General features: G+C 32.2%; 1 protein-coding gene across 13 annotated transcripts in view; it reads left to right on the forward strand.

Moving 5' to 3' along the window:
• Positions 1-14,601, forward strand: part of LOC143229251 (biotin--protein ligase-like) — a 66,729-nt gene that overhangs the window by 13,241 nt on the left and 38,887 nt on the right. For 8 of the 13 annotated variants that reach the window (XR_013015767.1, XM_076461334.1, XM_076461336.1 and 5 more), the window contains 4 exons: positions 4,778-4,929; positions 5,252-5,534; positions 10,608-11,380; positions 12,273-12,623. Coding sequence is in view for 12 of the 13 variants with exons in the window: in XM_076461334.1 (XP_076317449.1) it covers positions 4,778-4,929; positions 5,252-5,534; positions 10,608-11,380; positions 12,273-12,623 (1,559 nt within the window). In the remaining variant the exon portion in view is untranslated. The other 5 variants (XM_076461340.1, XM_076461344.1, XM_076461343.1 and 2 more) reach the window with 5 other exon arrangements.

The raw sequence follows: 14,601 nt of genomic DNA on the forward strand, positions 1-14,601 counted from the left end.
TAGGTTATAGTATCAAGGTTAGTAGTGATTAAAATATTTAAACATAAAGGCCATTAGTAATCACGAAAAGCTACTATGTGAGTGGAGGTAAATATTTATTGAAAATATATTTTGTGTGTTGGAAAATTATATTTCAGTGGTTCATGATTGCAACAACCTTTGACATTGATTGCACATTTACTGTATTCAAATGAGGTTGGCTTTATTGTGTATTGAGTTACAAGGCTATGAGAGCATGAATATTTATTCTAGAAATAAGACTTGTAGCTGAAAATTGTGAGTTTAGCAGAATTCTGCTTGTGAATTTTTATTTTATGAACCTTGTAAGAAACTGTTACCAAACAATAACTGTTCATCTGTTGTTTATAGATGTAGCCTGAGCTTGTTAGTATTATAATGGTGCACAAGCCTTAGGTAAGCTGCTAGCAGCTGCTGTGTATCAATGTTTATGGATGTGTGAATGAGATGTGTCACATGTGTAAGAAACTTTACACATCCATAAAACATGTATAACTTTTCCCACGTGGGCTCAGTTGAAGTGACAGCGTTTATAGACATTTTGCACACACTGTAGCTTCCATACTATAAAAGTTAATACTGTGCAGTTGGTTCCCATTATACATTATGATGTGTTCCTGGAAAGTGAGACATATATCTAAAACGGTGTTAAGCAACACAAACTTTACCTATATTATGGAGGGATGCCCTCCTGAAATATTTTAGTCCACCATTGAATAACATTTTTAAGGGTGTAATACAGCTTTTTAACTATAATGTACTATACAAAGTATGCATTAAAGATTGTTAAAGGATTACATGTTGATTTTATTTAATACTTGCATGTACTGTGGTGAATGTAAGGCTTGTATGAGATGAGTGAGTGAAGGCTTTGTCAGAGTGATGATGATACTATAACAAGTAATACATGTTTTACTTATTGGATGGATAGTGAATAAATTAAAGATAAGGAGGTGCCTAAAAAGAAATGCCACATTTCTCGTACTAGGGGAAAGTCAGGATTTTTTTATATTGCTTTATAAAATTAAGAACTTGCATAATACTGAAATATGGGTTATTAGCTATGATTTTGTTACACAAATTGGTATAACATGAACAAAAAGTAGATTGATTAAATTATGAATGTAACTTACTCATACCCTGGTAACATGCAATAAAGGATGGCTGGGTAGAAAGGACAAACATACTGGTAATGACACAAGGAAACATTGTTTCATAAATGTTGGTAGAAAACGTAGTTGATGTTAGAAAGCATTAGTAACAAAACAATGCAATTTTTTTTTATATCCAGGTAGTAATTTGTGAATTCTCTAGTAATGAAATAACATGGAGCAATGCAATGTATAACAGGGACTCAGTGTCTACAAAATTTGACAGACTTTTTGTAAACGTCACAAGACTTATATGAAAAATTAGGTTTTTTTAATTAAGTATTTGCAATAAAAATTGGTTTGTGGATATATCGAGCAGTTTGGTTTACTAGTCTAGGTGTATAGTGATTTTTATTATAAGATTTAAAATATTTTTAATCCTTAGAAAAATTTCAAGTTTCATTTGCATTGTCTCTATACCTTCTAAATAATTCTTAAATGTTGTTTTCCCTGTAAAACTATATCTTTTGTTTAGTTTTGTGCTGTATTTGACAAAGGAAGTTTATTTGATTTATATCTGTGTACATGTTTATATTTAAATGGTTTAGTCGTACTGTATTCATCTTTGTTAAAGGTTTTATTTTTGTATATCATATTGTTAGCTATCCCCTCCTAACAACAATAAGAGTTGTTTTTTTTTGCCATGTTTAATTTGCAACTTTTATCTTCATGCAAAACTGTTTTATCTTTGTGCTTGTTTACACTCTACTGGGGTAAAGATGCATTATTTCAATTTCTTGATTGATATGCAAGCAAAGTTAATTGGGTCTTATATTTTAAACTCGGAACAGTCAAGTTGGCCTGTATTTAAAGGTAGGCACAGGATGGTATTATATGAGAGCTACCCCTTTATTTAATATGTAAACTTCTGTTTTCTTTTAAGTTTAATTTCAACCTAGAAAAATGAGCAGGTAAACAATGTAAATTCTTTAGTTCTTGGAACCAAGGTCACTGATTGTTCATCAGTCATGTTTTCTTTGCAGGAAAAGTAACAAACTTGTGATATCCCAAAATAGACAGCTATTTTATTCAGTTGGTATAATGGGTAATTCCATAGGGTCATAATTACCATTAGGCTGAAACAAGACTGATCTTGAGTCATATGAATGATGTGCAAGACATAAGTAGTTTTGTTTCATTTTGTATATAAAGGTCAGGCTTATTGCTGTATAGTCAGAGTTAGGTTGGAGATTTTTTGTTTTCTAGACTTAGCAGGAGTTTATTTATGCTTTTAAGTTTTAAACAGTGATAGAGAACCAGTAAATGCCCTATTTCTGTCCATTGTTTGACACACATACACGCACACGTGGCATCTGCCTGTGTTTAATTTTCTTTTTAACTGGCATTGTTGTAGTACAGTAAAGATTGCTATTTATGTATTTTTGTGTCCATGTTTTTCTTTGTGTTGAAGTTAGTCAAAGTTGGTAAAGGCATACCCATACTCTGAACTATAATATTTGATGGATCTTCTGTTGTTGCAGACTATCTGTTTACTCTACAGGAAATTAGTATATCTGATAATACCATAACTGTGTATTTGTTAGATTCACGAGGATAAGCTAAACAGTGTATAAAATATTAAGATAAATCATACAACTTAGAAGAAAGAAAGTTAGAAAGAATCAGTTTACTTTAAAAAACATCAAGTATACATTTTACATATTCAAGCTTCTTTTATTTGTGCTGTCACTATATTATTAAGGTTATTTGCTAGTTTACATAACTCCATTATTAAGTAAATCTTTAACAAACTCTTCTTACCAACATTCATCAGACCACTACAATTCTATACCTTTATCTGCTTTCTTGATTATTATTATGTAGCCCTTTGTGTAGCTTTGTGCCTAATAATTATAAGAAATGATATTTTGATTATTAAATTCTTATTGTTTTTGAGGTAGTGCAAGGCTCTACTTTCAGCATAATTGAAAATCATCCTTCACAAATATTCATACTTGAATACAACTAATTCTTTTCAATATGGTTAAAGTTCTGTAACTATATTTTGTTTAAAATAGCATTAATACTAACTGAAAAATGCAACCCCATCTCTAAAGCCTTTACGTTAGTTAACTAAAATCTGTATATATTTTCCCCTTGTTAAATAAATATTTTCACAAATTTTTCCTTATGTTTACACTACTTAGATTTCATGAGTTTACTAAACTTTTTTTACATTGATGCCATTTAATGGTATCAATGATTTCTGTGTGCTATTGTAAAAGAAACATACTAACTTCCAAGTGAAGAGAATAAAACCATTTTAAATACAAATTGTTCATACCATTGATACTGTATAACCTTTAAAAATATTTTATTAGAATATTTCTTACCATTTTGTCACCTTACACTTGTCTTATGTTGTAAGAAATACTAATAAAGTTTGGAATGACAGTATTATTATGTCACTTCACTAAAAAAAAAAAAATCAGTCTAAATAATAGTATTTACTTTGAAATGTAATATAATGAAATATTGAACTGGTTAAAGATGCAAAAAATACTTGAGTTGGTTCAACTACAAGGATGGTTGCTTAAAAATTTGTGAATTAAAAATCCTCTAAAAGATATCACTTTGCTTTCAAAACCTTTAGAAAATGTATATCTCATGAAAACAAGGTCTCTTCTTACATAGTCATATACAACAGCATATACTATTAAAATTATTATCTTCAAGAATATATTAACAAAGAGCAATGTAATCATGTTGAATACATATAAGAAGTTAAAATCCATGCAACATACTACTGTATATAGTAGTGTAATAAATACACTTCTAAACCAGAAGTCCACAAGATTGGTATATAGAGACAAATACATTATCTCAGGTAAAGTGTAATACACTTCTAAATCGAAAGTCCACAAGATCGATATACAAAGAGACAAATACATTATCTTAGGTAAACTGTAGTTGAAATGCTATTATGCTGTTTTTTAATATGGAAATCTGTTTTGAGAAATCCACTTGAAATAATAATATACCTCAGAAAAGTTAACCTTTTGTTAACCTGAAGAAGACCTAGGAAAGTCGAAACTGCTTATCAGTGAAAGTGTTAATACCTATAACAACTGTTCTGAGATGCATTGCTATCATACTATTTGTGATTAAATATTCCTGTCAAATTTGTATCTGTTTCTTTTTCAAAACCCTCAGTGTGCTTCCTTTTAAAGAATTGGTTATTTCTATTGTCATAATTTATCACATGTTGTTAGCAGTTGCTTCTTTTTAATCTCTCAAAATAAATAAGCTATTATTATAATTAAAAACTAAAACATACTCTCTCTGAAAAAATAATGCATTAGATGATGCAAGGGAAAGAAAAATTATATGAGAATATATCACAGCGAAGTTTCTCTGTATTCTAAGCAAGTTTGGGTTATTATTGCAACCTTCTTCAGGCTAAAGTGAATAAAAGTGTGAAATATTAAATATTAGAAGAAATAATGTTGCAAAAAAATGTGTAATGCTATGAAAGCTGATATTCTGGTTACATGTTTGTCAACAGATCTTACTGGTTTTGAAACTTTAAAAAGGAACGAGTGTTTTTTGTTGGTTTTCTTTTAATTGTATGAGAAAACTCAAAGTAATTTCTGTCAATTTTCTCTCAGTAGAACTTCAGGAGCAGTCCTTTGCTTTGGGTAACTCACCCATGTCTTTGTCTCCATGGCAACCATCTCATCTTGAGCAACAACTATCAGAAACTATCACTAATCCCCTAATTGCTCTTTTACAGGGAACAGTGTTCTCTGTTGATGAAGTGGTAGGTAAGAGAGATGAAACTGTAACCTTTTTTGTTTAAGATGTAATTACAAATATTTATTTTTAATAAGCATGTTGTGTTTTTTGTTTGTTTCATATATTTTAGAATGTTTTTTAAATTCAGAAAGAAAATGTAGATACACTAGGTTTAATTGCATTTTTAAACACCATTAGATTATTAAGATATTCGACTATACTGTTTAACCAAACATGATAACAGATAAGGTAATCAGTTTTTAATTTTCAAGCAGTGTTTGGTTGGAATGACGTGATGTATCACATTAACAGTGATTAACTTTGTTTTATCTTTTTTTCTCTGGAAGGAAATGCTTCTTCACTTAGCAGACCTTACTGCTGTAGAAGAAATGAACCATGAACTATTTGGTGGATCAAATGAGTCACTTGCTGAACCTTTGACCATGGATATAAACAGTGTTACTGATGATAGCTACTCTGATAGTGATCAGGAGTCAGACCTTAGTCAGTCATCTAATGAGGCTAATGCTGGTAGTCGAGGAAGTAGTCCTCTTAAAGGAGCAGGAGAGTCCCTTAGTTACAGTAACCAGTCCAGTTTAGTGTTGTCTGATGAAGGAGATGAGATGTATGGTAGGAGACATTTATATAGCTGGGCAATTTGCATAATTTAATAATTTATTAATTTCTAAGCTCTTTAATTGATTATATTCAACTATACTATAGTTGGGATGATAAAAAATAGTATATATTATTTTTGATTAGTTAATTATTTTCTTGGATCATATAACTAATAAGTTAAGCTCATATTAATAATGAAATATTGTTTTAGCAATACTTGTACAGTTCTTGAAATTGGGAAATCTCAAATTCACAGGAAAAAGATACTACTGTAAGTGCACTAATTAAGACAACATGGTTACCAAAGTAGTTATTCATTATGAAAAGACCCTTCTGATTAAAGATATACTTAACCCTCTTATTATCGGAAGTCAGAGTGCACATGTCATGGTGTTTTAGAGTGACATTCAAAATTTAATTAAAATACTTTGTTATCAGTATATACAAATAAATTTGCCATCAAAAAAATAGTTAGTAAACTGAGTTTCAATGCTGTATAAGCTTTAAATTCTTAATTTTGTAAGAAAATATTTTAAAAAATATATTCAGTCTCCATTAGTATCAGATCAGAATCGAGACTTTTGTTCTTTAGTTGTTCTCCCTACTCATATTTATTTACCACCTCTCTCTGAAGTATGGAATCTTAACTCGTTCATTGTAATGCAGATATTACTAATACAAAATCCAATTTTTCTTAGATTTTGTTTATTTACTGAGTGTTAAATTAGAAAATCACACCCACCTGTCACATCCTCTTTTGTACATGTGTCTAATAGTTCTCTCTAATGTTTTACACTACATTTTTGATAACCAAACTTTTAATTTATCAAACATTGTATTTTTCTTCATAATGGTCAGGTTAAGAAGCTCAAGGAATTAATTTAAAGTTCTTATGAGATAGTTAGATAGCTAGTTAAATTATAATAGTTATAGGTCTTTGTTTGCTTTGTGTGTGTTATAATTTGTGCTAATAGGTGCATTGTTTAAGTAAATGAAAATTATTTACTCTACTAATACCATTAGTATATGTTTAAAAAAAAGTGGTCTTAAATTTCATTAGCAACTAAGAGCAAAATATGAAGAATCTAAAGATAAATATGACATTTCTTGTTATAAAAATTAGAATAAGTTAAAATAATTAATAATAATAATAATAATTAGAATTCTTCATTTGACATGTTTGCAAGCAGCAGGTCTGTTACATCATCCAATATAGCAGTATGAGCTATATGTTTGCAGAGTTATTTATGACTTTTATGGCAGGATTTTTGATTAGGCATAGTTCAAAGGGCAATAAAACAATAAACTTAGATATAAACAGATACATAATGTTACCAACCTCACGTTATGTAGGATAAACAAATGTTATTTCTTATTACAATGTACAATTATTCTGGAAAGAGAAAAAAGATCAACTCAGATTTGTTTTCTTATAGTTGTTACAAGTTTATCCAATTGACCGAGTCTGTATAGAATTAGAATAGAGTAAAAAAATGTTTGATATGTAGTAAAGAGATTTTCAAACTTCTACAAGTGAAATTTGAAAATGTTCAGATGAAGAAAATTATTTTTAGAATCAATATGAAAAACACTTTGTATGTGGAACAGTTCAGCACTGATTTCATATGTTCCATAAAGCAGTCAGAAACATATGTGAAGTTGGAGTTGCAACAGTGACAACATGATAGACGAAAAGCTGCGTTTTATGAAACATAGCTTAGCAATTCTTACATCACTCATTGCACTGCAGCAAATTTTATTTTTATACTTTTATTTAGAAGTCCTTACATTATTAAATTTAAGTGTAGTGAGATAGTACATAATACTTTTATCTTTTAAAGTGACTCCTGTGTTGATTAGAAAATATTTTTGGTCATGTTATTCAGCTTACACAAGTAACTATTAGTATTTATTACCACAAGTCTCTGAAAAAGAAACATTAAGCAACTGCTCTAATAGTAGATAACATATCATGTTTATAAAATAAGTAAATTATGATAACCAGACTAACAGTAAATGTGCATTTCACTGTATATTCAAACTGTTACTGTTTTATACAACTGGAAAAACTAACTTGAAAAATTAATAATTGTAATTCAAACTCCATAAACAAAGGAAATCTTCAAAACAAAATAATATCTATGGCAGATTCTGAAACATTAGACAAAATTACTTGTAACTGAAAATTGTGGTGAAATGAAAAATAAAATCAAACCTCGTGAAATGTATACAGTCAATTTTTATTTTTGTAAAAGGGTATTTGCTGGTAAACAAACAATCTTAAAATCCCAGCTTGTGATGCACTGTGTAATAACTTTTGTTTTTAGGTTGTTTTTTTATTAAGGAATACAATTTAATAAACACAATATGTTCTTTAGTGAATTAACAAATAAAATATAACAGATACAACATATTGCTTATTCTTCTGTTTGTATTTTAACAAACATCATAATCAAAAAAGTGGGAAAAAATTAAAATTATGATATAGTGCATCACATTCCTGGTTTTGAAGGTTACCTGTTACCGCAGCCACTAAACTTGATTATGACCCACTTTTAATATGAAACTTATCCTTCTCTCACATATAGCTTTTCTCTGTTCACTGCTGCTCTCTATATAAAGATCTTTTTGCTTACCACTAGCCTTAAGGCTCCCACCTAAACTTGTATTTCTGTATTGCTTCATTGATGCACACAAATAAACTTGTAACAACCCTCCATATGTTCTCCTAAAGCAGCTAACTCCCTCTATACTGACAGTTCAATCATCACACCTTGAATTAAATTTTTCATGTTCTCTCTGTTTCAGAACCTACGACATTCTCCTCTTGGCCCATTTTCTGCACATTCACCATGTGGCTTATGCTATTGGTGCCCTGAATCTTGTTGTGAGTTTTTTGTGTGGAGCAGTTCCTCAATTCTTGTGTTTTCCAAGGACTCCTGTTATTGAGCAACCCTTACATGAATGCTTTAGTCACTTACTGTAGCACCAAGCTTCTTCTCTTCTGCCCTCCTGTTTTACATCCATCAGCTCTGGTGGTAAATATGTTAGGGATCCTCTTCCTACTGCTGCCTGGGAGACATTCTTGGAGTTGCCTGGTTTTCACCTAGAGTTGATTCACAATGTATGATCTAACATCCCCTTTACACACTACCCATATAGCACTTCCACAAGCCTGTTGCAGGTACTAGAATGTGCTTGTATTTTCTGCCAGTTCTAGTGACAGTTCCCTTCTTTATAAGCAAAAAAGTGTACTCTGATGCATATGAGGTGTGGTCTGTAATAGGTGTGTCCCTGAACTGTTTTGTAGAATGTTGCATTTCATGAGATTTTTTCAGGCACTTCCCAAAACTTGTTAATCTAGGTATGTCTAGCACTAATCCCACCATTACTTTATTGTGGGTTTCCAGTTACATGTGAGAAGAGGTTAATTATTATATTGGAAACTAACATTTTCCAACCCTGAAAAGTATCTTCAATAGATGCCTCCTTTCACACTTGCTATTCTTCTTTCCCAGTTCTGATGCATCTTTTCTTGCATAATCTTGAAATGATTGAAAAATTAGTACAGAGTTAGTGAGTTGTGCTTGGATTTGTGTTGTACTTCTATCAATAGACCATTGTGACATGCTTATTTTCTTGCAACAACACAGCAGTATCACATGGAAACATTTGGAGTTTAGTGATAAGCAAGAATTTTGCCAATAGAGGTAAGTATCTTTCAAAATTACAGTTTTGGTGTTGGAAAATGTTAACATCTTGTATTAGGCAAGGTAAGGTGTTTATGTTATTAAATATTCAAGTTATTTTTTAGCAGTTTTATTTTTCTATAAAATATTAGTCTTTGAAGTTATTTGCAGTAATATTAAAAACTTAGAAAATTTTGTTGTTTTTCTAATAATAGCATTTTCCACTGTTCTTGACATTTATAATAAAATGCAATGGCTTTGTCCTTTGCCATTGGTAATTTTAAGGACTGTTTACCTAGGTAGTTAGATTAATTGCAAACGAAAAGAATTGTAAGTATGAATTTCAATTTGTTAATTATTTTCATGACATTTATCAATTTAATTGTAATTATGACTGATTATTTTATATGACACTAATGAAGTTAATCAGTCTGCTTCAGTCACTTCTTGAATGATTTTCTGTAACTTTCCAATTTATTTGTTATATGTATGGTATAGGTGTTGTAAACAAAATGTAATATTTTTTGTATTTGTTATGAAACTTGCATTAGACTTGTGTATTTAAACAGTATCTTCTTTTATTATTCGATCCCTTAGGGTTTTTCCAAGGAAAATGTGTAATGCTATTTTAACCACACTATGTCAGACATATCCATTATGAGTTTGATGAGCTCTGAAATTGAGGGAAGCATGTCACTGGCAGTATAATGAATATGTTGTATAGAGTGTGGTTGTAATACTATTCTATATGTTTATTCTTAGAAAAACCTCAAAGGGGCAACTAAATAATTTACTCTCTTTTTAAGAATATTATAAGCTTAATATAAGTTTTATTATAATTGTTTGTAATCAAACTTCTCTAGCTAAAGGCATTCACACCAAAACAAAAGTGCAAGTAGAACACCAGTTTGAAAAAAAAAAATTCAGAAATGTGTAGGAATATTTGTTTATTGTCTTGTCCATTTGTTATAGGCCCAGCACGACCAAGTTATTAAGGCACTTGACTTATTATTTGAGGGTTGTGGGTTCAAATCCCTGTCATACCAAACATACTCGCCCTTTCAGCCGTTGATAAAAAGAGTAGCCTAAGAGTTGGCGGTGGGTGGTGATGACAAGCTGCCTTCCCTCTAGCTTTACACTGCTAAATTAGGGATGGCTAGTGCAGATAGCCCTCGAGTAACTTTGTGTGAAATTCAAAACAAACTAAACCATTTGTTATATGTCTAACTAAACAAATCACAATTAAAGTAGCTCTATACAAGCTAACAAAAAGCTCTAGTTGAAAGACTATTTAGCAAGTTATATGTTTAATCACATTGGCATTATATTTATTTTTATGGAAAATTTCTGATAAGAACTACGAAATAACTAATCTGTTACAAATGTTTAACTGTAGGTGAGGAGGCAATGGCTGAAAGTGTTTTATCACCTGTGGTGGATATAAATGATATAATTTCCCCTGAAGTCACAGTTGGTAATGAACTCAATCTGAGAAGAAAAATTTTGAGAATTGAAATTGATTCAAATCAAGAATCTGTAACAGAGGTGGATGATGGTGAATATAAATATAATGATCGCTGTTTGCAGATTATTGTAGATTCGTGTCAAGAAAGTGAAAGAAAGGCACTTGATAAATTTGGCAAAGATGCTTTGCAAACACTGATAATTTCAAGACCAGATTCTGTGATAACTAAAACAGATATTAAATACAAAATGTCTGAAAATAATCTACTAACTTTGACTGAGTCATACAAAAGTCTCACAAAAGATATCAAAGTTAACAAAATAAAACTATTTGAAGAATCCCTACAGGAATGGATTGATGTAACTCAAGATTCTGTGAAAGCTGTACCAGGTGATTGCTCAAAGTCAAGTGAAATCTCCAGTGCTTCCTTTTCTAGCCTAAAAGTTAGTAGAATAGAGACTTCTGATAGTAGACAAAAACCAAATGATAGTGTTGAGAGCCAACCAGACTCTTCTGATTATAAACCAGTATATTCAGATAGTTCCTTTAATGCAAATCAACTTTATAACAAACCACCAAATATATTGGTATATACTGGAGAAAATAGTTCCACAAATTATGCAAAGTTTAACTGCATTAAGGAAAGTTTATCTCTCTGTCTTCAACCTGATCATTATGCAATATATATGTTAACACTGAAAGAAGTGAGTATTAATGTTTTAATAGCATGTATTCAGACATGATTTGATCATACTTTTGATGATTAAGTCTAACCATTTGTGATCTGTACTTTGTTATAATTATTTATGTGGAGCCTTCAAAGTGATGTTCATATTTGGTCTAGATTTTATTTTATTATTAAACATGACACCATTATTCACAACTTATGTTCATACTTGGGCCTATGTTACATGTTATTATTGTGCATTAAATCGTTATTTGCAGTTTATATTCATATTTAACCTAGACTACATTTTATAACTAAACATGACTTTATTATCTCTCATGTTAATAATTTAGAAAGCAAATGTGAAGTGTTTTGCATGTGTAATCATGTAAGGTTAGTCTAGACTTAAAATGGAAATTTTATAGCACCCCTTTTACTGATGTACAGTGCACATTTGTGTTTATTTTTTTAAGAAGTTACAGAAGAAACAAGACTGTGGGAAATTAATTTTTATGTATTATAAATGTTTTTGTTTCTGTAAATGAACTAATAGAAATGTTAATATCTTTCTGAAATCATGAATTAAAAACTGCCTACATATCAATATCCTTATGGTTTCTGTCATATCATGCATTTAAGTAAGAGTTATAAGCACATCTTGACAAGAAGTTAACATAAGACAGAAAGGGAAATTATTAACTCTTTATTTAATTAACAAAAAATATTGAGTTGTTATTACAGCATGTTAAGTGAGAAAAATAAAAAGGTAGAAAATTAAAAATCAGTGTAAAAGTTTGTCATAATTAAATCTTTTATCTTTGTATATGGCTGCATTATGTGGAGTCTTTCATACATTACATTTTGTCAAAATTAATTATTTGAAACATAATCATTCAAACTTTTCATATAAATAACTTTCATAACTACAGGTAACAACAGTGCCGTGGAATGACAACACACTTCTTCTGATTGTTTCCTGTGATAAAGTTCCTGAAGTTGCCAGTCAGACCTTGAGTGATTTTGTATTAAAAGGTGGAAACATCTTAAACTTTTGCTCAGAACTTAAACTCCCAACATTAAATGTTAATATTGTTATCACTTCTGTGGAAAAGAAGATAATACTGCTGAACTACAAGGATTCAAAGCTCAAACTAATGGAAAGGAAACTAAAGTATGATACATCAGATGAACAGGTGGTTATTTTTCCTTTGCTGTTTCAAGAACCTGTTATTTCTGAACTGCGAAGTCCTACAACTCCTGGAGTTATTATTATAAGCCAGGTTAGTTTGTTTGGGGGAATATTTTGAATAAAAAGACAAGATTAAAAAAACACAAGTACATTATGAATGAATAATGATAAACTTTTACTAAGCACCCCTCGGTGTGGATTCCTGTACATGGTGAGGGGACCTCCCAGGGAAGGTTCTGTTCTATCTGGTTACCTTCTCTGGGATCTAAACATCCACCCAAGTGTTTGCCGTGCGTGGCGACCCGTGAAGGGGAGGAGAGGATCCTGGTGGTTGAGGGGTCCAACCCCAACATACCACTTTGGCCTCGAATTCCTGTAGACGGGCGGCCTTTGGGTGGCCACCCTTGGGTCAATCGGCTGGTCCACTTGGGCTAGAGTCAACCAAGTACCAGTGTTGGAAGTTCTCAACGGGTGTTGTGGACATTGTGCCTGATGCTGGTGTTTGGGTATAGTGCTCACAAAACCCTGGCGTTGTTGCATTGTCCTTGCGTGACTTTGTAGTGCGTCCCCTTGTAGGGCTCCATGGTGGGTGGGGTCAGTGGGTACCGAAATTGTTTCTTTTTCCTATGGATCCTCTAAAAAATTTAAATAAAATTGTAAAAAAACAGTCAATGAGTAAGCGACCACGTCTTGAATACTCAGAACAGCAATCTTCAACATCAGTAACACAAGTACCTCATTTTCTTATATTACATTCTCTTTCGAAAAACCTTTAGGGCAAATGTCCCCTTTTTTTTATTCAAAAGGGACTAGAGGGACTTGCTGGCTCTCCAAAGTCAGTAAAGAAACTTGATCTGGTGACATATTGGTTGAAACATCCACATCCCAACACAGTGAACTCCTCTTGAATTCAAAGGCAATTGGGGATATACCTACTGAGGTTACACCCCATGCTACCTTGAATTCTTCACAAGGAGTTATTGTTGAAAGGGATTTGAAGAACGTTCGAGTCAGAGATTCTCGCTGGTCTCTCCACTCAAGGAGTTTCTGCAGTGAGGCGCATCTCCACTCGCAAAGATGGCGTTACACTACCAACAAATACCCTCGTTTTAACATTTACTTCACTACGTGCACCTGCCACCATCAAGGCAGGTTATCTCATTGCAGGGTTCGCCATACATACCAAACCCTCTTGATGTTTCCAATGTCAGAGATTCGCCACTCAAAGACATCTTGTCGTGGTTCCCTGACATGTGCTCGTTGTGGAGGCAAGGACCACGATGCCTATGACTGTGACATGAACCCACATTGCGTAAACTGCAATGGTTATCACCTCTCTTACTTTCATTCTTGCCCAAAATGGTTGGAGGAAAAAGAGGTGCAGCGTTTGAAAACGACACATAACATTAGTTATCCTGAGGCTCGGAAATTGCTGTCCACAACTCCATCTCGGACATATGCTGCTGCACTTCATTCCACAACTACAGTGGGAGTGCAGACAGATCTCTCTGTGCCTCCAAGAGAATCGTTTTCAAAACAAATGAAAAGCCTTTTGACCTCCGTGGTTAAAAAGGTTGATGAATCGACTTCCACACCCATCTCTGTTCCTCCCATACCTTCCAACAAACCTCAAGATCCACGTCCTTCAGTTTCAAATACAGGCATTTCTTCTGATACATCTTTTTCTCCCACCACAAGAGACAAAACAATTATTCGTTTGCATCCTCAGTCACTGGATTCCCCTTCCAATAACAAAAACCTGCCTACCCGACCCAGACCAGGATTCATGGAGGTTGATAGACCTCTTCCGACTAAAGACAGTAAAGAAAAAAGACGTGGTCATAAACCGAAGGGTTCTCCAGCCACTTCACCTATCCGTTCTTAAAAATGGCCACCTTGATACAATGGAACTGTCGAGGTTTACATTCTAATCTGGATGATATCAAAACGCTGATTGCTTCCTACCATCCTATTTGTCTTTCTTTACAAGAAACATTTCTCAAAACTGCTGATACTGTCTCCATTCGGCAGTTTTCTCTGTACAGAAATGACAGGTTGTGTGATGGTCG

The sequence above is a fragment of the Tachypleus tridentatus genome, chromosome 10 (genome assembly GCF_004210375.1).
Source record: "Tachypleus tridentatus isolate NWPU-2018 chromosome 10, ASM421037v1, whole genome shotgun sequence".
NCBI lineage: Eukaryota > Metazoa > Arthropoda > Merostomata > Xiphosura > Limulidae > Tachypleus > Tachypleus tridentatus.